At 45.0% G+C, this 24,207-nt stretch overlaps 1 protein-coding gene and 1 long non-coding RNA gene across 2 annotated transcripts; both read left to right on the top strand.

The window, feature by feature from the left end:
* Positions 1 to 475: 475 nt before the first annotated feature.
* LOC109882764 (calcineurin B homologous protein 1) lies at positions 476 to 13,947 on the top strand. Its single transcript, XM_020474854.2, has 7 exons — positions 476 to 772; positions 1,487 to 1,559; positions 3,086 to 3,166; positions 4,167 to 4,294; positions 4,533 to 4,594; positions 7,043 to 7,165; positions 10,168 to 13,947. Exons 1-7 carry the CDS (start codon positions 706 to 708, stop codon positions 10,219 to 10,221), a joined length of 588 nt encoding a protein of 195 aa, XP_020330443.1. The 5' UTR covers positions 476 to 705; the 3' UTR covers positions 10,222 to 13,947.
* A 1,797-nt stretch (positions 13,948 to 15,744) lies between these two features.
* On the top strand, positions 15,745 to 21,540 carry LOC116353326 (uncharacterized). The gene is made up of 3 exons (XR_004202655.1): positions 15,745 to 16,559; positions 19,125 to 19,180; positions 19,755 to 21,540. It is a non-coding gene; the product is annotated as an uncharacterized LOC116353326 (long non-coding RNA).
* The last annotated feature ends 2,667 nt before the right edge of the window (positions 21,541 to 24,207 follow it).

Below are 24,207 nucleotides of genomic sequence, written 5' to 3'. Positions count from 1 at the left end.
GACTGAACGAGCCGACTGAACGAGTCGACTGAACGAGCCAAACTTCCCATCACTAGTACTCTGCTTGTTCTCGACGCAGTTTTTTAATATTTATTTATATAATATAAGAAAATATAAAAAACATGATATTTATTTAGAAAACAGTACAAGGAGGATGGTGTTCAAATATAGACCTGAACATATTTGGTTTATTCTGTATTCTATTGAAATGCAACAAGACACACAGGAGAACACTTAAATTGTCATTGTTCTCAAGTCTGTCGTTTCACTGTGTGGGCCAACGTCACCTCTCTGCTGGGTGTCAGCTGAGATATACCCCCCACCGTGTCATGTACCGCCCCCCACCGTGTCATGTACCACCGCCCACCGTGTCATGTACCACCGCCCACCGGTGAGCTGTACCGCCCCCTACGGTGTCATGTACCACCGCCCACCGGTGAGCTATACCACCGCCCACCGGGAGAAACGCTGTCTACAGAGTGTCCCGACTAGTGGTTTTCAGTGTTGAAAACACAACACCGAGTGGACATCTATCCGGTCAGCTGTTTTGAGAGTCAAACTCGGAATCATTAAAAAAAAAAGATCACAAGGATATCATCATCAACAACAGTAGGATTCAACGTAAACCATAGATAGACACGTTACACAAATTGCTACCTTCTTGTACCCAGCTTTTAGTTAGCCCGAATCAGCAAGCTCATTACAATGGGATCCAGAGCGTCAACGTTACTGAGAGAGGAGGAGATTGAAGAAATTAAAAAAGAGACCGGCTGTAAGTTAAATGGCCCACTTTTACCAATGCTTGTTAACTAGCTGGTCAACGTAGTGCTAACTAACTTGCTAGATAGCATTATTGTCTCTACTGTAGTCTGTAGTCAACTAGCAGTTAGATGACAAACTCGCACTCTAGAGTAACCTGGTTAACTATATATTTTTTAGCTAGTTGGATTAGTGTTTGTACATTACACCAGTACTAGTTAGCGTGTTGTGGTGAGGTGTTATGTGTTTATCTTGTCCCTTGAAATGAGCTGATCTGTGGACTGAACAGAGACATGTCATTATTATAGTGTGACTTAACACTGTTCTCTATCTGGTGCCTGGTCTGTACTAAACCCCATACAAATGCGTTATTCCAGGAGATCACAGCAAAGAAACAAACTAACGTTAGCTGCTTTATTTATGAACACATTTTGTTGATTTAAAAACAGAGACAAACTATACATTTCCTTCTCAGTTAAATGATTTTTTTGTTGTACTTTAGCAGGCGCTTTTATCCAGTGTGACTTAGTTCGTGCACCCATCTAGGTGAGACAACCACACCTAGTAAGGACGTTTTTTTTCCTCAAAAGTAGCGCTTAGTAAAGTCAGTGCTATAGTATGCTACATTATTGTACTCCTTTGTGTTTAAATAGGTTCTAGTGTGTTGAGACGTGAGGCATTCAGAAACATAATCCCAACAATCTTGTCACTTTGTGTTTCTTTGCAGTTTCCCACAGCCAGATCACCCGGCTCTACAGTCGCTTTACCAGCTTGGACAAAGGAGAGAACGGCACGCTCAGGTACAGTACCATCCAACAGCAGCACTGGCATACGTGTGTGTGAAATGCTTTGTGAAACACTCAGTAACTACTGAAATAACCAGAAGGTGGATATGAGATGTCTGCAAGACATTGGTTCATGATTACCCTTCCTCCCAACATTTGCTTCCCCTGTAACATCATCAGAGCCAACTGGGTAATATGCAGGGAAACTGTCTGCCAACCAGTGAATATCGCTGAGAGGCAAGTGACCATTTCCCCTACTTGAAAGTGGCAATGCAAGTATATTCTGAGCCCGTGTGGTTTTGAAAATTGCGTGCACATTTTTGAAGTTTGTAGACTCCGTTCTGTGCGCACACAATTCCGTTGGACAAAAGGCTTTCCTCTTGGCTCATATCCTGACTACACCGCCCGTATCACGTGCGCGAGCGTTCCAAAATAAATTTATGCGCAGCTGGTTTGGGTTCCGTGTCGGGCATAACCTACAGTGGTGTATTTTACCACTGAGTAAGAAGTCTAGAACCATATTTATTTATTTTTTGTCCTGGGTGTCGGTCTAGTCTGACAACACTGTTTGTAATATCAACAGCAGCAGTTGCTTGAGTCTGTGTGACTGGACCTCACTGCGTAGACATCTCCTCACGTCAGATCTAGTGCACGCGTGACAGCAAACGTTAGACTAGATAGACCATATTGACTGTTCTCAATGTTCCCTCCCTCTCGAACCTTCAGAGGTAAAATGGTCACCTTTTAATCACAGCACTTCTATCTCTCCCAGCCACACATTTTACTCCCATTTTAACCCATGTCTTTGAAATGTTACTGACTATTAAGCTGGGGTGTGGGTCAGTTTCAGGTCACTACATGACTGTAAACACTTGAATGTAGGCACACTACTGCCTGTTTACACATAGCCAGTTCTGTGTCCTCTCTCACCGAAGCATCCAGTCTGCATTATGGTATACAGTGGGCCTGGCTAAAGCCAATGTGGTGAATCCAAGGTGACTTGGGTCCTAATCATTCATCAGTTGACACAACACTACAGCCACGTCCGCTCCCCTGAGTTGAATATCTCACCCGCACACACCACCTTGGCCACGTCCGCTCACCTGAGTTGAATACCTCACCCGCAGACACACACACACCACCTTGGCCACGTCCGCTCCCCTGAGCTGAATATCTCACCCGCAGACACAGACACACCACCTTGGCCACGTCCGCTCCCCTGAGCTGAATACCTCACCCGCAGACACACACACCACCTTGGCCATGTCCGCTCACCCAAGCAGACTCTCAATGTCGATTTGACTGTTCAAGACGCAGTGACTCAACATTTGGAATCAAAGCATACGGCCAAATGAACATTTGAATCATTGTCATATCATCACACTATTCCGTGTCCTGTCAGTGATATCTGTCGATTTATCAGGTAGTGTGTGATGTGGGGACTAACTCTTCGCCTCCGAGACCTTAATAGATCAACATTCCCTTTTGTTGTCACGGTGTTCATCTTAACTGTCCTCACACCGTCTGTCTGGTTTGTGTAGTCGGGAGGATTTCCAACGGATCCCAGAGTTGGCCATCAATCCTCTGGGAGACAGAATCATCAATGCCTTCTTTCCTGAGGGGTGAGTCGTCTCTGTGCCCTTCACTGTTTTCCTCAAGGTTGCACATAGCCGGGAGTCACTCTTACTACAACAACAACCATTTTTAGTAATACATTAAACATATGTTAAACAGTTATTTTGTTGGAACAGGGTTACAAATGAATAGTTTGTGTGTATTTGACAACTATTTAAAAGTTGAAGAGAAAACGGCACATTTTTAAAGCTAGTTTCTGTGTTCACATGGTGGTTCTGGATCTTAGAAATGGACATGAAAGTTCCGTGTTTTATTGACAACATGCCTTCGATCGGCTTCTATCATTACATTCCCAACACGACCAGTGTGTAGGCGACTTAAATGTAGCTGTGGTTTACAGTGGTTACTGATCCTCTGGAGTCTAGAGCTAGTCTGGTTCACCGCAGTTCCACTGCAGATTGTAGCATTATAGCCTGGTCCTAGATCTATTTTGTGCTGTCTTGACCACTTGTATGGTTATTTTCACCATAGAATTTAGTAAGAAGGCACAAACGGATCTTGAACCAGGCTAGAGCATGACTGGAGAACAGCTGTCCAATCGGGACAGGGGTCTGTTGTCTGCAGAGCCGACGTGTACCATTACACTGTAATTGACTTAGCTGTCAGTGGCATCAAACCGACAAGATTTTGTGTGTTTGTTCAAGGCACTTCTCAACGAATGACCCACGTCTGTCTGTCAGGTTAGACTGAGACATGCGTGCCAGAATGAACGGCCTGGTAGAAGAGGGTCACATTGGTCTGAGGTGTAGTGACCTCGAGTCTTAACTTAGTAAAGGACTGTTTACTGTATGGCTAGGAAGTAAATGATACAGTTTAAGCTTTCTCTACCGTACCCTAGAAATGATGCTCAGTCTTATATGTAGGCCTCGGTTATAGCCTACCGATTTGAGTGGTGCTTGACTGGAGTAATTGTTATGTGACTGTGATGCAGGATTATTTATTGATGGGCGTCAGTAATTGTTACTTTCACCCCACTTGGTCGGACAGGGAGGACCAGGTCAACTTCAGGGGCTTCATGAGGACACTTGCTCACTTCCGTCCCATAGAAGACAACGAGAAGAACAAGGACCCCATTGCCTCCGAGCCGCTCAACAGCAGGAGCAATAAACTGCTCTGTGAGTCAGAGGCTAGGCCCTAGCCTGGTCACAGGTGTGTTTGTACTGTCTTGTAAACAAGACGGCACAAACAGGCTGGGCACATCTAGCTTGGATCCCAGAACACTTGACTATTTCTCTATCACCTTCTTCCACTATTCTTTATTTAAAAAGAGCTTGACTTTATTTTGACGATGGACGTTAAAAATGCTTTCTGAAATGATGACTTCACATTTCAATTCTTCCATCTCTTCTCCAGTTGCTTTCAGGCTGTACGACCTGGACAGAGATGATAAGATCTCCCGTGACGAGCTGCTACAGGTCAGGATGGGGTCAGGGTTCAAATCACACACTCTTGGGGGGCTGCCCAACATTTTTATTTCTATTTTTTTTTATTTTTAAGTCTGATGTTTTTAGGCGGTAAGTCTCAAGAGCTCAGCAGCGTATTGTCATCGGAGAATCGGGGCGTTACTGTTGTGGAGTATGTATCAGGAGAATAAATACATAGATCTACACTAGAGCTGAATAACAAGCTCCAAGGGAGAGAAACTCCCCTTTTCTGCCTTTGCTGAAAACAGAGAGACCTTTGTCTTAGATTTGTTACGCAAAGTCATGTTGTAATCTGAGCCTACTGGAGTAAATATAGACACTGCCAAGGAAGAAAGGGCTCTTTTAGTGATCAGAATATTTTATTACGGAACTTCTAGAACATTTCACTTCAAAGGAAGGGGAGGTTGACATGTACTGAGACAATTATGTAACTTTCCAACCCCAACTAAATGTTTTGGGCTACTTTTTGTGCAACCCTCCTCTTCTGCAATCTCTCCTTGTATTGGCTGGGCAGTGTCCAATGATGTACGACCTGTGTGTCTAGGTGGGTAGTGTCCAATGATGTATGACCTGTGTGTCTAGGTAGGCAGTGTCCAATGATGTACGACCTGTGTGTCTAGGTAGGTAGTGCCCAGTGATGTACGACCTGTGTGTCTAGGTAGGTAGTGCCCAGTGATGTACGACCTGTGTGTCTAGGTAGGTAGTGCCCAGTGATGTACGACCTGTGTGTCTAGGTGGGTAGTGCCCAGTGATGTACGACCTGTGTGTCTAGGTGGGTAGTGCCCAGTGATGTACGACCTGTGTGTCTAGGTAGGTAGTGCCCAGTGATGTACGACCTGTGTGTCTAGGTGGGTAGTGCCCAATGATGTACGACCTGTGTGTCTAGGTAGGTAGTGCCCAGTGATGTACGACCTGTGTGTCTAGGTGGGTAGTGCCCAGTGATGTACGACCTGTGTGTCTAGGTGGGTAGTGCCCAGTGATGTACGACCTGTGTGTCTAGGTGGGTAGTGCCCAGTGATGTACGACCTGTGTGTCTAGGTGGGTAGTGCCCAGTGATGTACGACCTGTGTGTCTAGGTAGGTAGTGCCCAGTGATGTACGACCTGTGTGTCTAGGTAGGTAGTGCCCAGTGATGTACGACCTGTGTGTCTAGGTAGGTAGTGCCCAGTGATGTACGACCTGTGTGTCTAGGTGGGTAGTGCCCAGTGATGTACGACCTGTGTGTCTAGGTGGGTAGTGCCCAGTGATGTACGACCTGTGTGTCTAGGTGGGTAGTGCCCAGTGATGTACGACCTGTGTGTCTAGGTGGGTAGTGCCCAATGATGTACGACCTGTGTGTCTAGGTGGGTAGTGCCCAGTGATGTACGACCTGTGTGTCTAGGTGGGTAGTGCCCAGTGATGTACGACCTGTGTGTCTAGGTGGGTAGTGCCCAGTGATGTACGACCTGTGTGTCTAGGTAGGTAGTGCCCAGTGATGTACGACCTGTGTGTCTAGGTAGGTAGTGCCCAGTGATGTACGACCTGTGTGTCTAGGTGGGTAGTGCCCAGTGATGTACGACCTGTGTGTCTAGGTGGGTAGTGCCCAGTGATGTACGACCTGTGTGTCTAGGTGGGTAGTGCCCAATGATGTACGACCTGTGTGTCTAGGTGGGTAGTGCCCAGTGATGTACGACCTGTGTGTCTAGGTAGGTAGTGCCCAGTGATGTACGACCTGTGTGTCTAGGTAGGTAGTGCCCAGTGATGTACGACCTGTGTGTCTAGGTGGGTAGTGCCCAGTGATGTACGACCTGTGTGTCTAGGTGGGTAGTGCCCAGTGATGTACGACCTGTGTGTCTAGGTGGGTAGTGCCCAGTGATGTACGACCTGTGTGTCTAGGTGGGTAGTGCCCAGTGATGTACGACCTGTGTGTCTAGGTGGGTAGTGCCCAGTGATGTACGACCTGTGTGTCTAGGTGGGTAGTGCCCAGTGATGTACGACCTGTGTGTCTAGGTGGGTAGTGCCCAGTGATGTACGACCTGTGTGTCTAGGTGGGTAGTGCCCAGTGATGTACGACCTGTGTGTCTAGGTGGGTAGTGCCCAGTGATGTACGACCTGTGTGTCTAGGTGGGTAGTGCCCAGTGATGGTGGCCAATTTAAGTGTTTTTGTTTGTATTGTTTTTACACTTATATTCGGTGTTTATATATACTACATTTAGGTCATCTTGTACTTAACATCTCTGGTGTTAAGACTTAGAGAACTGTACATTTTAGACCCCAAGGAACTTTGTCAACATATTTCAGGTTCTTAGAATTATGGTTGCTGTGAACATGTTTATTTCAGGTTCTTAGAATGATGGTTGCTGTGAACATGTTTATTCCAGGTTCTTAGAATGATGGTTGCTGTGAACATGTTTATTCCAGGTTCTTAGAATGATGGTTGCTGTGAACATGTTCATTCCAGGTTCTTAGAATGATGGTTGGTGTGAACATCTCTGACGAGCAGCTGGGCAGCATCGCTGATAGGACCATCCAGGAGGCCGACCAGAATGGAGACAACTCCATTTCCTTTAATGAGTTCATCAAGGTTGGAAACTTTTTAATATTTTGTATATTTGGAAACATGAACTATTACCTAACCTAGAATCAGTGTGAATTATACCGTGGCGTTCAGGGCCGTTATCAGCACAGGACCTCCTGTGTAAAAAATGAAGTGAAGATACAATTAGCAACAACAAAAAATAATATTTATATATATAATATAATATATATATATATATATGCGTGTATAATGTATTTGACATGAACACACCTAGTCAGGATGTTTTCATCTTTTTTTGTCAAACAAATCAAAATCAAATCTTAAATTTGTTTTTAAAAGTAGGCTGCCTGCACAAGTTTGTCCACCTCCAAAATAATTCCAGCCACCGAACGAACACGTCACTTGATGAATGAAAAGGGACATCTGTTACAAAACAAGCGAGTGTAATGACATTCAGAGATTGCCATGGGGTCTTTACCTATACTCTTAGAATTACACTGAACAAAAGAATACACAGTGTTGGTGCCATGTTTCATGAGCTGGGGGGGGGGGGGGGGGGACTGACTTTTTCCAGACGCACAACAAAGCTTATCTCAAATGTTGTTCACCAGTGTGTTTAAATCCCTGTTAGTGAGTATTTCTCAATTGCCAAGAAAATCCATCCACCTGACAGGTGTGGCATATCAAGAAGCTGATTAAACAGCATGATCATTACACAGGTGCACCTTGTGCTGGGGACAAAAGGCCCCTTTTGTGCAAATTTGTCACAACACAAATGCCACCAACGTCTCATGTTTTGAGGGAGTGTGCAATTTGCATGCTGACTGCAGGAATGTTCACCAAGAGCTGTTGCCAGACAATGTAATGTTCATTGCTCTACCAATAGCCGCCAGGGAAACCTGAAAAGGGGCTTCGATATGAGACTCTCCAGGGATGACTAGTGTAGCCACACAGATTATTATTATTTATCCATGATCGATGTTTGTTTAATTAGGAATATGTTTTTATATTTACCACTAGCAGTACAAATCGCGTTTTAATCAAAGTTTGACTTTGTTGCATTTAGTGGGACCCATGTCTCATTCAGGGGAGACCCCGGGCCCCCTCTAATTCGCAGTTTGCCTGAAATGTACATTATGTTGTCAGTTCTACAGTACTGACTGTGTTGCGTTGAGTCCCCTGTTGGTATTTAGAGAAGGTGTGTTTGTGAGTTAAACTGAGGTAATGTTAATCACTGCAGGTGTTGGTCTTGTTAGACCGAGGTAATGTTTTTAAAAATTTTATACCTTTATTTAACTAGGCAAGTCAGTTAAGAACAAATTCTTATTTTCAATGACGGCCTAGGAACAGTGGGTTAACTGCCTGTTCAGGGGCAGAACGACAGATTTGTACCTTGTCAGCTCGGGGATTTGAACTTGCAACCTTTCGGTTACTAGTCCAACACTCTAACCACTAGGCTACCCTGCCACCTCTACACTCTAACCACTAGGCTACCCTGCCGCCTCTACACTCTAACCACTAGGCTACCCTGCCACCTCTACACTCTAACCACTAGGCTACCCTGCCGCCTCTACACTCTAACCACTAGGCTACCCTGCCACCTCTACACTCTAACCACTAGGCTACCCTGCCACCTCTACACTCTAACCACTAGGCTACCCTGCCACCTCTACACTCTAACCACTAGGCTACCCTGCCGCCTCTACACTCTAACCACTAGGCTACCCTGCCACCTCTACACTCTAACCACTAGGCTACCCTGCCGCCCCTACACTCTAACCACTAGGCTACCCTGCCGCCCCTACACTCTAACCACTAGGCTACCCTGCCACCTCTACACTCTAACCACTAGGCTACCTGCCACCTCTACACTCTAACCACTAGGCTACCCTGCCACCTCTACACTCTAACCACTAGGCTACCCTGCCACCTCTACACTCTAACCACTAGGCTACCTGCCACCTCTACACTCTAACCACTAGGCTACCTGCCACCTCTACACTCTAACCACTAGGCTACCTGCCACCTCTACACTCTAACCACTAGGCTACCCTGCCTCCTCTACACTCTAACCACTAGGCTACCCTGCCGCCTCTACACTCTAACCACTAGGCTACCCTGCCGCCTCTACACTCTAACCACTAGGCTACCCTGCCGCCTCTACACTCTAACCACTAGGCTACCCTGCCGCCCCTACACTCTAACCACTAGGCTACCCTGCCGCCCCTACACTCTAACCACTAGGCTACCCTGCCGCCCCTACACTCTAACCACTAGGCTACCCTGCCGCCCCTACACTCTAACCACTAGGCTACCCTGCCACCTCTACACTCTAACCACTAGGCTACCTGCCACCTCTACACTCTAACCACTAGGCTACCCTGCCACCTCTACACTCTAACCACTAGGCTACCCTGCCACCTCTACACTCTAACCACTAGGCTACCTGCCACCTCTACACTCTAACCACTAGGCTACCTGCCACCTCTACACTCTAACCACTAGGCTACCTGCCACCTCTACACTCTAACCACTAGGCTACCCTGCCACCTCTACACTCTAACCACTAGGCTACCTGCCACCTCTACACTCTAACCACTAGGCTACCCTGCCGCCTCTACACTCTAACCACTAGGCTACCCTGCCACCTCTACACTCTAACCACTAGGCTACCCTGCCGCCCCTACACTCTAACCACTAGGCTACCCTGCCGCCCCTACACTCTAACCACTAGGCTACCCTGCCACCTCTACACTCTAACCACTAGGCTACCTGCCACCTCTACACTCTAACCACTAGGCTACCTGCCACCTCTACACTCTAACCACTAGGCTACCCTGCCACCTCTACACTCTAACCACTAGGCTACCCTGCCACCTCTACACTCTAACCACTAGGCTACCTGCCGCCTCTACACTCTAACCACTAGGCTACCCTGCCACCTCTACACTCTAACCACTAGGCTACCTGCCACCTCTACACTCTAACCACTAGGCTACCCTGCCGCTCATGTTGTGCTTAATGGCCCGTGTTGTTGTCGTCCTCAGGTACTGGAGAAGGTGGACGTGGAACAGAAGATGAGCATCCGCTTCCTGCACTGAGACACTAATGGGCTTCCTAACAGGACTGTCTCTGATTGGACCCCATTCTGACAGGACTGTCTCCGATTGGCTGGACCCTCCACCTTCACAATGCCCGTTGGACCAAGACCCAATATATGTCCCAAATGGCACCCTATTCCCTATGTAGTGCACTACTTTTGACTAGTGCCCATAGGGCTCTGTTATGTAGTGCACTCATTTTGTTTAGGTCCCAAGTCAAAAGTAGTGCACTACATAGCAAATAGGATGCCGTTTTGGACGCAACCTCACACCCATCTCAACACTATGCACTCGCTCTCTCTGACCCCTCCTCCAGTACTATGCTCTCTCACTCTGACTCTTCCTCCAGTACTATGCTCTCTCTCTGACTCCTCCTCCAGTACTATGCTCTCTCTCTGACTCCTCCTCCAGTACTATGCTCTCTCTCTGACTCCTCCTCCAGTACTATGCTCTCTCTCTGACCCCTCCTCCAGTACTATTCTCTCTCTGACTCCTCCTCCAGTACTATTCTCTCTCTGACTTCTCCTCCAGTACTATTCTCTCTCTGACTCCTCCTCCAGTACTATTCTCTCTCTGACTCCTCCTCCAGTACTATTCTCCCTCTATGACTCCTCCTCCAGTACTATGCTCTCTCTTTGACCCCTCCTCCAGTACTATTGTCTCTCTGACCAAGGATTTGGTAGAACAGATAACATTGTAGTTTATTTCTGCTCTGTAAACTAAAGGGAATACATGCGTGCCTTGGGATGTTTTATGTTGACTCTACCACGTCTCTCAGAGATGGAACCTTATTTATTGTTTAGACCGGTCAAGGTTGAACTAGATCTCAATGTTTATTACCAAGGCTCTCTGTGTTATAACACCTTCATGACATAAGACATATAAAACATGTTTAAAACATGTTTTAAGACGTGTAAAAGACATGTTTGGTGTCGTTCCATGTAAGGTATAGCTTTATTGTGATGTTAGCCAGGGCAGAAAAGGCCAAATCTATCCTCTTTATTTAAGATAATGTTTTATATATGAAAGTGTTTCTGTTTGCTTTGTTTAGTATGAACATGCAGATGTAGAAGATATGTCCATTTCTCTCTAAGGTGCAATGTGTTCTTGCTAACAAGGAATGATGTGCCTTCGTTTCTCCCTGAGCAACGACTTGTTTCCCAAACTCAGTCCCCCCCGCCCCCTCCCCTCTTGGGTGCATGTTTTGGGTTTTTGCCCTAGCTGCACTACACCGCTGATTTCAAATATCCGACTCCTTATCAGGCTTCGATTACTTGAATCAGGCTTTGATTACTTGAATCAGGCTTTGATTACTTGAATCAGGCTTCGATTACTTGAATCAGGCTTTGATTACTTGAATCAGGCTTTGATTACTTGAATCAGCGGCGTAGTGCAGCTAGGATGACAAACAAAATGTGCATCCGGGGGGGGCAGGATCTGACTTTGGGGAACCCAAGCTCGAGATAAAGTCTGTGCTCCAAATGCCACCCTATTCCCTTCATAGTGCACTACTTTAGACCAGAGTCCTATTCCCTAATATAGTGCACTACTTTAGACCAGAGTCCTATTCCCTAATATAGTGCACTACTTTAGACCAGAGTCCTATTCCCTAATATAGTGCACTACTATAGACCAGAGCCCTATTCCCTAATATAGTGCACTACTATAGACCAGAGCCCTATTCCCTAATATAGTGCACTACTTTTGACCAGAGCCCTAATTCCCTTCATAGTGCACTACTTTTGACCAGAGCCCTATTCCCTTCATAGTGCACTACTTTTGACCAGAGCCCTAATTCCCTTCATAGTGCACTACTTTTGACCAGAGCCCTAATTCCCTTCATAGTGCACTACTTTTGACCAGAGCCCTATTCCCTTCATAGTGCACTACTTTTGACCAGAGCCCTATTCCCTTCATAGTGCCCTCCTTTTGACCAGAGCCCTATTGAGTGAATCTTGGCCATTTGGGACTCAGTCTAAGCTTCCTCAGTGTTTGTTAAAGAGGCCACGCTAGTATTGTCGGACACTATTTTGCAACAACCCTTTTTGTGTTTGAGAATTCATCTTTTTTTTCAACCCACTTTAGTGCCATGATGTTGGTCTCCCATCCTTCAATATCATCAGGGTCAAATGGGAACTAAGTTATCATGTTATTTAGTTTTTTTTACGGGTCCACCTGCCTAGCTACAGCCAGTCAACCGTTAATGTCCATTTCTCGTATGAGTCCCAACTGACGCACTGTGTCCTATATAGTGCACTACTTTGAACCAGAGCTCTATGGCCCTTGATTAAAAGTAGTGCTCTGTGTAGGCCATTTATAATGAAAAAAAGCCTTATGTATTGGCCCTGGTCAAAAGTATTGCGCTACAGAGAATCGAGTGCCATTTGAGAGGCAGCCCTTGTGACAGTCCTGACCCTAGCTGGGTCTAATGACCTGCCTCAGACAGTCCTGACCCTAGCTGGTCTAATGACCTGCCTCAGACAGTCCTGACCCTAGCTGGTCTAATGACCTGCCTCAGACAGTCCTGACCCTAGCTGGGTCTCATGACCTGCCTCAGACAGTACTGATCCTAGCTGGGTCTCATGACCTGCCTCAGACAGTCCTGACCCTAGCTGGTCTAATGACCTGCCTCAGACAGTCCTGATCCTAGCTGGGTCTCATGACCTGCCTCAGACAGTCCTGATCCTAGCTGGGTCTCATGACCTGCCTCAGACAGTCCTGACCCTAGCTGGGTCTCATGACCTGCCTCAGACAGTCCTGATCCTAGCTGGGTCTCATGACCTGCCTCAGACAGTCCTGATCCTAGCCGGTCTAATGACTCTAGTCTAGTGTAACACAAACCTCCATGATCAAAAGAAGATTTCAGTCATTGTGAATCAACCAAGAGAGACATTGTAACCTAATATATTTAAGATCCATACCACTGTTCCATGTTTTTATTGTTGATTTATCATCAGGTTAGACAGGTACTTTTTGATGGAGAAGTGAAAAAGCATTCTAATTTATGTATTTGAACCAGAAATGCCAAATGTATGACAGTACCAGTGTTCATTTAGCTATATGTGATTGTGTACACAGGATGTTTGGTCAAATTTGAGCATGTTTATAATATACCTGGCGTAATAGTGGAATGACCGTGTTGAGCCTTTAAAAAAAAAAAAAAGTTTTGGTACACCAGCTTCAAACAGCTGTAAAAAAAACAAAACGATATTGTTTTGTTATTGAAGAGATATTTCACAGCGATTTCTAGACGGTGTAATGATTCCCTACGCTATTCAGTGCTTGTTTTTGCGCAAAACTAAAGTTGAGCGAACAATATAGAATATTAGCAACGAGGAAAAGAGAAGGATTTCTATTAGATGACAGCCGGAGTCTGAACAGAACAACGGATGCCGCTCCGGCGGGAGAAATCAATAGGCCAAAATCCACCGATGTTGTGATTGGCTGTGATAAGTAACACTGGTGAAACGCTCCTATTAGCGCCAGCTATATTATGGACATTTTCTGAAAATACTACATTCCTGTGTAGCACTTTTTAGGTTCACCAGATCCTTGATGCTGGACGTAGAGATTATTTATCATCAATTAGTTATATTAATCAATGTGACCAATCAAGCATAACTCAAAATGTACGATATATTTATAAAATCATTTATCCTGTGAAATGTTAGAATTGTAAAAATTATTTGATTGAAATAAAACAGGTGCCATGCTTGCTCAAAGTTACCTTTTTTTGTCTTGTTACAAATCCAATTGTATTTTAATGGTCACATACACTTAGACGGCCTAATAATATTTATCCATGTACGCTGTTCGTCTTTTTAGTTTTCGTTGCTCCAAGCAAGGTCTGGGATGTCCAAGACTGGCTATATAGATTGCCAGCTTGTAGTCCTAAAACCCAGAATTAAGTTACCTCCGGTTTGTTCACCCATCCCTAGAGGTAAAATGAATGGGGAAAAGAATAGGTTTTTGGAATTAATGCCCGGAAATAAGGTCAGAGGTTAACACGGGTTTAGGCGATCTTGTACGTTTTGTTCTGAGATGGCAGCAGTCAGTTAACGTGACATTTATGAATTATGAAGCCTTTATATGTGATTTGTTTTATTACGTTCTTCAAAATTTACAAAGTGACGTTAGCTGATAAAGATTCTCATCGGCTTAAGACATTTGATGCGTTCTGATCTGTGTTTACCACACATATTATTGTCGGTGTTTATACAAAAAAAAACACGCCATTCATTTTCCTCATGGGCTTTGTCCAGCAAACCATGGCGGAGTTAATGCCTACAAAAAGACGGCACTAACGTCACAAAAACATCCCATGTTTCATGAACTAAAAAAAATAAAAGATCCCAGAAATGTTCGTTACGCACAAAAAATAGTTTTTTTTTCTCTCATTCTGTGTACGAATGTGTTGACATCCCTGTTAGTATTTCTCCTTTGTCAAGATAATCCATCCACCTGACAGGTGTTGCATATCAAACAGCTGATTCAATAGCATGATCAGTACACAGGTGCACATGTTCATGCAATTAGCTTGCTGACTGCAGGAATGTCCACCAGATAATTGAATGTTTATTTCTCTACCATTTTAGGGAATTTGGCCTCACAACCGCAGACCACGTGGAACCACGCCAGCCCAGGACCTCCACATCCGGGCTTCTTCACTTGCGGGCTCCTTCACTTGCGGGCTCGTCTGAGACCAGCCAACCGGACAGGTGGTGGAACTGTGGGTCTGTATAAACTCAGAGAAGCTCATCTGTGTGCTCGTCCTCCTCACCGCAGTTCAGTGTCGTAACTGACGACAGTGGGCAAATGCTCACCTTCAATGGCCACTGGCATGCTGAAGAAGTGTGTTCTTCACAGATTAATCCCAGTTTCAACTGTACCGGGCAGATGGCTGACAGCGTGTGTGGGCGAGCGGTTTGCTGATGATGTTGTGAACAGAGTGCCCCATGGTGGTGGTGGGGTTACGGTATGGGGCAGGAATAAGTCACGGACAACGAACACAATTGCATTTTATCGATGTCAATTTGAATGCATAGAGATACCGTGACGAGATCCTGAGGCCCATTGTCGTTCCATTCATCCTCCGCCATCACCTCATGTTTCAGCATGATAATGCAAGGCCCCATGTCGCAAGGATCTGTACACAATTCCTGGACGCTGAAAATGGCCCAGTTCTTCCCTGGCCTGCATACTCACCAGACACGTCACCCATTGAGCATGTTTGGGATGCTCTGGATTGACGTCTATGACTGAGTGTTCCAGTTCCTGCCAATATCCAGCAACTTCACACAGCCATTGAAGGGGAGTGAGACAACATTCCACAGGCCACAATCAACAGCCTGATCAACTCTATGAGAAGGAGATGTCCGCTGTATGAGGAAAATGGTGGTCACTTCTGATCCACGCCCCTACCTTTTTGTTTTAAGGTATCTGTGACCAATAGCTGCATATCTGTATTCCCAGTCATGTGAAATCCACAGATTAGGGGCCTAATTAGTTAATTTCAAATGGACTAATTTCCTTATATGAACTGTAACTTAGTAACATCTTAAATGGTTGCATTTAGATTTTTATTCCGTGTATTTCTCCTTTATACAGTATTTGTAATGCGAGGAAAACTGAGGGGCGGGGTTTAGGATTTGAGTGTCAGTTTTTCCCGGGATCTTCGTAAAAGCTATGCCAGAGATATTAGAGCAAGGATGAGCTTGGAGGAGATTGTTAACGATCTATTTCACTTGCGTTGTGCAATGTAGACATGTTTTCCACGGCAATAAAAGCCTTTGAATTGAATTTATAGGAAGTCTATTAGGCAATGAATGATTGAAATATAACGGACAGACTGTCGACCAATCGGGTTCGTTATCCCGCTGCCCCGCGGTTGTTAAACTACTCTTCACGCAAATCCCTTCTCAAAGTCAAGGTATTAGTCGAAAAACGTGCCTATTTTCCTCGAAAGTACGTAATGTCACCATTCCAGAGCTATACAATATTACAAACAGCAAGACTAATTATCTCACATCTTGGAAAATATTTTGTAATGTTGTACTTCTTGTTGACGAAATTTCTGTTAATGTTATGTTTTTGAGCTTTTGAAGAAGAGGCCTTGAAGGAGACAGCTCCTCGGTCCCAGAATGCACCGCGTAGCTCAGTGGCGTTTCCCATCTCCTCAAAATTATCTCTGACGATGGGAGAGTTAAAAAAAAAATGGCGTCGGACGGTGGAGACCGTGGTGCTTGCAAAAAAATCCACGGGACCCGTACAACGACCGACGGACAACACCCGGGACATTAGCGTTTACTGATGATTTATGGCGGCTTGGATGTCTTTCAGTGAGTACTTTTAATGAGTAATGTAGTATTTTAAACGTAGCTATAGGTGGTTGGATGATCGGTGTTTGCGAGATGGGCACTCAGCCCTTTGTTTAACTGTGAACTGTATAGACGCGGCATATCTAGCAGCGAACTAAACTCTATTCAATTGAAATGAAGGAAGTTTCTGATTAACTTCACCAGACGGCTTTGTGCAATTCAGCTCCGACTACATCGATTCGTCCAAGGTCAATACTTTATTTATTTTTTAATTTTTTAAATGTAAATTACCGTATGAACTTGTACCTGTTTGTCCTCTGTAGTTGCGTGCCTTACTTTGTTGGCTGAAATCCACCCCCCAATAAACGGTAATGAAATACCATATCACCACCATCGACTGACCTACGTGCATAAAGATGGCAGAATTCATATGACGTCATTGTTTTAGGGCCCTCCACTGACTCTAAACTATGGTACGTTACATTTTTCAAAGTGCAAATAAATGAGCACAAATTACACTTACCAAACAATCCAAAACACAACAATTTAAAATATTTTTTTACTAAGTTTCAGTTCATATATTTGGAAATCAGTCAATTGAAATTGATTTAATTAGGCCCTAATCTATGGATTTCATATGACTGGGAATACAGATATGCATCTTGTTGGTCACAGATACATAAAAAAAAGGTAGGGGGGTGGATCAGAAAACCAGTCAGTATCTGGTGTGACCACCATTTGCCTCATGCAGCGCAACACATCTCCTTCGCATAGAGTTGATCCGGCTGTTGATTGTGGCCTGTGGAATGTTGTCCCACTCCTCTTTAATGGCTGTGTGAAGTTGCTGGATATTGGCAGGAACTGGAACACACTGTTATATACATCAATCCAGAGCATCCCAAACATGCTCAATGGGTGACATGTCTGGTGAGTATGCAGGCCATGGAAGAACTGGGACATTTTCAGCTTCCAGGAATTGTCTACAGATCCTTGTGCCATGGGGCTGTGCATTATCATGATGAAACATGAGGTGATGGCGGTGGATGAATGGCACGATAATGGGCCTCAGGATCCCGTCACGGTATCTCTATGCATTCAAATTGACATTGATAAAATAGAATTTTGTTCGTTGTCCGTGACTTAGGCCTGCACATACCATAACCCCACCACAACCATGGGGCACTCTGTTAACATTGACATCAGCAAACTGCTCGCCCACATGACTCCATACACGCTGTCTGCCATCTGTCCGGTACAGCTGAAACCGGGATTCATCCGTGAAGAGCACACTTCTCCAACGTGCCAGTGGCCATCAGAGGTGAGCATTTACCCACTGATGTCAGTTATGACGCCGAACTGCAGTCAGGTCAAGACCCTGGTGAGGACGACGAACACACAGACTGTTTCTGTAGACATTGTTCGGTTGTGCAAACCCTCAGTTTCATCAGCTGTCTGGGTGGCTGGTCTCAGACGATCCCGCAGGTGAAGAAGCCGGATGTTGAGGTCCTGGGCTGGCGTGGTTACACGTGGTCTGCGGTTGTAAGGCCGGTTGGACGTACTGCCAAATTGTCTAAAACAACGTTTGTTGAGCGGCTTATGGTCGAGAAATGAACATTCAATTCTCTGGCAACAGCTCTGGTGGACATTCCTGTATTCAGCATGACAATTGCACGCTATCTCAAAATGATCATGTCTTAAGTTTAAACAGGTGCACCTTATGCTGAGGACAATAAAAGGTCACTCTAAAAAAAAACTGCACATTTTAGTGGCCTTTTATTGTCCCCCAGCACAAGGTGCACCTGTGTAATTGATCATGCTTTTTCATCAGCTTCTTGATATGCCACACCTGTCAGGTGGATGGATTATCTTGGCAAAGGAGAAATGCTCACTAACAGGGATGTAAAACAAATCTGTGTCTATGTACAATTTCTGTGATCTGTTATTTCAGTTCATGAAACACTTTACATGTTGCGTTTTTATATTTTTGTTCAGTATACTTTTTTGTTTTTCAAATTGCCAGCGTCCTTGAAGCTAGAAAGTGGGATCACGTATGCTCTGCTAATGACCGTACAAAAAAAAAATAGTAAAGGAGAGTCATGTACAGAATGAGGAATTTGTGGGAAGTGCCTGACGGCCGCCATCTTTGACCTCTCACATTTTTAGAGCAACTGCATTGAGCAAACAGTCAGTGGCTGTATTTGATTAACATGTATTGAAAAGGTATGGATATCTGCAAACAAAGGCATGCAACTACAGAGGACAAACCAAGGTACACGGTGGGCGTTTTTCAGAATTATTGACCTTTGGCGAAACGATTTAGTCAGAGCTAAATTCGTCTCGGTGCCACTCCGTTGGTGAAGTCCATCAAACTACCTTCACTGTGGAGTTTAGTTCGCTACTAGCTAGCAATAATTATTGGTTTCCGTTGTATCCCTGCTTTACTATGGGCATGTCACGGGTTTCTGATATTTGTTTTTCATAATAGATCATTTGGATGACATTTGTGAAAGGTTGTTTATGCAATTTATATAGCTAGCTAATTTCCTAGCTCTATTTTTTAAAATTGGGTATTGTTTGTCCATCCAGTCTTTCTCTCCAGCTTCTAGACTAGATCTTCTGAACGTGTACATCGTTTGACAAAGGTCAGTCCTTTTAAGCCATCATAATGATATGTAGCTAGTCATCATAATGATATGTAGTTAGCCATCATAATGATATGTAGTTAGCCATCATAATGCTATGTAGTTAGCCATCATAATGATATGTAGCTAGTAATCATAAGCCATCATCATGATGTGTAGCTAGCCATCATCATGATGGTGTAGCTAGCCATCATCATGATGGTGTAGCTAGCCATCATCATGATGGTGTAGCTAGCCATCATCATGGTGGTGTAGCTAGCCATCATCATGGTGGTGTAGCTAGCCATCATCATGGTGGTGTAGCTAGCCATCATCATGGTGGTGTAGCTAGCCATCATCATGGTGGTGTAGCTAGCCATCATCATGGTGGTGTAGCTAGCCATCATCATGGTGGTGTAGCTAGCCATCATCATGGTGGTGTAGCTAGCCATCATCATGGTGGTGTAGCTAGCCATCATCATGGTGGTGTAGCTAGCCATCATCATGGTGGTGTAGCTAGCCATCATCATGGTGGTGTAGCTAGCTTTGTGCTTTTTCATTGCACTATTCTCACATTTCTCAAATCCCAAAACAGATGCAAACTAAATGAGTGCCAGACTGCCAGGTGTGGGGGGAACTGTCCTGCAGACCACAGGTCTCCCATGACAGACTGCCAGGTGTGGGGGGAACTGTCCTGTGGACCACAGGTCTCCCATGACAGACTGCCAGGTGTGGGGGAACTGTCCTGTGGACCACAGGTCTCCCATGCCAGACTGCCAGGTGTGGGGGGAACTGTCCTGCGGACCACAGGCCTCCCATGCCAGACTGCCAGGTGTGGGGGGAACTGTCCTGTGGACCACAGGTCTCCCATGACAGACTGCCAGGTGTGGGGGAACTGTCCGTGTGAGACAAGTCTGGATTTAGGCCACCATCACCCAACTGTCAAGCTCCACAGCTGTTGAAACCAGAGATGGATCAAAGTCTGTCATCATCAATGGATCAAGATATCAACCTCTGCCACTCTTCACTAAAGAGAGGATGTGTGGGTTACAGGAGAGACTGGCTACCACAGATACAGCCCCAGGCCGGGTCCGTCTCTCTCCTCACCTAGCTGTCCGTCTGTCTCTCTCCTCACCTAGCTGTCCGTCTGTCTCTCTCCTCACCTAGCTGTCCGTCTGTCTCTCTCCTCACCTAGCTGTCCGTCTGTCTCTCTCCTCACCTAGCTGTCCGTCCGTCTCTCTCCTCACCTAGCTGTCCGTCCGTCTCTCTCCTCACCTAGCTGTCCGTCCGTCTCTCTCCTCACCTAGCTGTCCGTCCGTCTCTCTCCTCACCTAGCTGTCCGTCCGTCTCTCTCCTCACCTAGCTGTCCGTCCGTCTCTCTCCTCACCTAGCTGTCCGTCCGTCTCTCTCCTCACCTAGCTGTCCGTCCGTCTCTCTCCTCACCTAGCTGTCCGTCCGTCTCTCTCCTCACCTAGCTGTCCGTCCGTCTCTCTCCTCACCTAGCTGTCCGTCCGTCTCTCTCCTCACCTAGCTGTCCGTCCGTCTCTCTCCTCACCTAGCTGTCCGTCCGTCTCTCTCCTCACCTAGCTGTCCGTCCGTCTCTCTCCTCACCTAGCTGTCCGTCCGTCTCTCTCCTCACCTAGCTGTCCGTCCGTCTCTCTCCTCACCTAGCTGTCCGTCTGTCTCTCTCCTCTCCTTATAGCCAATAATGATGATAACTGTAGATCAGGGCCCGTATCTACAAAGCGTCTCAAAGTAGGAGGGCTGATCTAGCATCAGTTTGACTTTTCAGTTTGATCATAATGAATCATAATGTATAGACAGATCCTAGATCAGATTGAATCAGATTTTATAGACAGATCCTAGATCAGATTGAATAGACAGATCCTAGATCAGAATGAATCAGATTGTATAGACAGATCCTAGATCAGATTGAATAGACAGATCCTAGATCAGAATGAATCAGATTGTATAGACAGGTCCTAGATCAGCATTCTTACTCTCCACCACTCCTTGTAGTTTGAGCCTATTTATTTCATAACTAGGGGTCAAACAGGAATTGTGTAGTCTTTACCGCCCAATTTGACCTCTACTCTTCTGTGGTCTGAACCAAGGCAATTCACCATTTTTATAATCAATTTATCTAGGTATAGATCTAGATGTACTGGGATCAGTGGTTTGTTGTTTTTCCTGAATGCCCTTATCCCCAACCCTTTACAAATATAGTAAAACTTTCAGTAGACATTGTAGCAAGGATCTGGTGTAGATAACGGATGTGAAACGGCTAGCTTAGTTAGCGGTGGTACTGATGTAACGGATGTGAAACGGCTAGCTTAGTTAGCGGTGGTACTGATGTAACGGATGTGAAACGGCTAGCTTAGTTAGCGGTGGTACTGATGTAACAGATGTGAAACGGCTAGCTTAGTTAGCGGTGGTACTGATGTAACAGATGTGAAACGGCTAGCTTAGTTAGCGGTGGTACTGATGTAACAGATGTGAAACGGCTAGCTTAGTTAGCGGTGGTACTGATGTAACAGATGTGAAACGGCTAGCTTAGTTAGCGGTGGTACTGATGTAACAGATGTGAAACGGCTAGCTTAGTTAGCGGTGGTACTGATGTAACAGATGTGAAACGGCTAGCTTAGTTAGCGGTGGTACTGATGTAACAGATGTGAAACGGCTAGCTTAGTTAGCGGTGGTACTGATGTAACAGATGTGAAACGGCTAGCTTAGTTAGCGGTGGTACTGATGTAACAGATGTGAAACGGCTAGCTTAGTTAGCGGTGGTACTGATGTAACAGATGTGAAACGGCTAGCTTAGTTAGCGGTGGTACTGATGTAACAGATGTGAAACGGCTAGCTTAGTTAGCGGTGGTACTGATGTAACGGATGTGAAACGGCTAGCTTAGTTAGCGGTGGTACTGATGTAACGGATGTGAAACGGCTAGCTTAGTTAGCGGTGGTACTGATGTAACAGATGTGAAACGGCTAGCTTAGTTAGCGGTGGTACTGATGTAACAGATGTGAAACGGCTAGCTTAGTTAGCGGTGGTACTGATGTAACAGATGTGAAACGGCTAGCTTAGTTAGCGGTGGTACTGATGTAACAGATGTGAAACGGCTAGCTTAGTTAGCGGTGGTACTGATGTAACAGATGTGAAACGGCTAGCTTAGTTAGCGGTGGTACTGATGTAACAGATGTGAAACGGCTAGCTTAGTTAGCGGTGGTACTGATGTAACAGATGTGAAACGGCTAGCTTAGTTAGCGGTGGTACTGATGTAACGGATGTGAAACGGCTAGCTTAGTTAGCGGTGCGCGCTAAATAGCGTTTCAATCGGTGACGTCACTTGCTCTGAGACCTTGAAGTAGTAGTTCCCCTTTGCTCTGCAAGGGCCGCGGCTTTTGTGGAGCGATGGGTAACGATGCTTCGTGGGTGACTGTTGTTGATGTGTGCAGAGGGTCCCTGGTTCACGCCCGGGTATGGGCGAGGGGACGGTCTAAAGTTATACTGTTACATAGACCCCTGTAATCTCGCATGCCAGATATTACAGCCACACCGTGATGTATTATGCAATATTCTGAGACACTCATCTGGCTCTGTGAGATTAGATTAGCAGCCACGTGATTGGTTGAAAGCTGGAAATATCTCTCTACCTCATTGACATGTTTGGCACCATGACAGTTGGTGCTTTTCGACATGATGAAAACGCCGTAGAGGCCAACAGAACACTAGTCCCGGTCCTACAGAGGGAGGTTAATGAATTACATGCCTTCCTTTAGACTACACAGGGCGGCAGGGTAGCCTAGTGGTTAGAGCGTTGGACTAGTAACCGAAAGGTTGCAAGTTCGAATCCCCGAGCTGACAAGGTACAAATCTGTCGTTCTGCCCCTGAACAGGCAGTTAACCCACTGTTCCTAGGCCGTCATTGAAAATAAGAATTTGCCTAGTAAAATAAAGGTAAAAAACACATCATATAAAGTACGTACCATTAAAACCTACTGTACCAAAATTCACAGGACACCATTTATACATCGCCCTGCTCCCCCTCCCCATTTTCCCAGAATGATTTCGATAACCTTGTCAACAGGGTGTATGAATGGTACGAACCAAATCAGGGTAGATGTAGTTAGTTAGGGCCAGTCACTGTGTGCTGTGCCCCAGATATCCTTTTATTATTTGATTTCTGACCTGTTTTGGTTGTAACATTTGTGATCCACTTTCCTTCCGGGATCTGTGCAATATGCTATCTCATAACCTGTCTTGTTTTATCTAGTACAATATGTAATATTGTATGAACAAGTGACAAGTTGTTTTGAAAACAACAAAATCACCAACGTCTTCCATTTTTAAGAAATATTGTACTCTTCATATGCATTAGCTTTATATAGAGGGATTGTGGTGCCCAATATTATAACTAGCCACGCATGAAAAGTAGCTAGTGATGCTTGCTTACTAAAAGAGAATTGTAGAGAAATCGATTTCTAAAAAACAGACCCGAACAAGTTCGACTACTAGGTGGGAGATTTGAATTGAAAATATCTTATTCAGATTGAGAAAATGTATAACATCTATTCTAAACTGTTTTCTATAGAATGAACACTTAAAGAATCAGACATGAAGCGTGTTAGTCATTGACCAATGAAAGAAATCGGTAATATCAGTATACTGTAATATAACCTGTAGAATGATACCTCAGTCTGGAATGCAAACAGTTTTTGTTCAGAATATATTTAGTAAAAAAAAAAAAAGAAGCAAGCCATAAAATGTATTTGATTAGACATTTTTTAGAAGCAATAACAATTATGCATGATTTTGTGTATTTTTATCTATTATAATCTGTTTTTTTAAAGGAATTTGTAGGATATTATTAGCTATAATCAACCTTTTTGTTTAGAGGGAAGAGTATTGAATATACTCCTGCTTTAGAATCTAGTATGTTCTAAGGAAGAACCACTCAGCTGGACATAAAATACCACAAAGAAACGGCAGGGTAGCCTAGTGGTTAGAGTGTAGAGGCGGCAGGGTAGCCTAGTGGTTAGAGTGTAGA

Source organism: Oncorhynchus kisutch, linkage group LG14 (genome assembly GCF_002021735.2).
Source record: "Oncorhynchus kisutch isolate 150728-3 linkage group LG14, Okis_V2, whole genome shotgun sequence".
NCBI classification, from domain to species: Eukaryota; Metazoa; Chordata; class Actinopteri; order Salmoniformes; family Salmonidae; genus Oncorhynchus; species Oncorhynchus kisutch.
The sequence above is the reverse complement of the archived record's forward strand: the minus strand, read 5'-3'. Positions and strand labels throughout refer to the sequence as shown.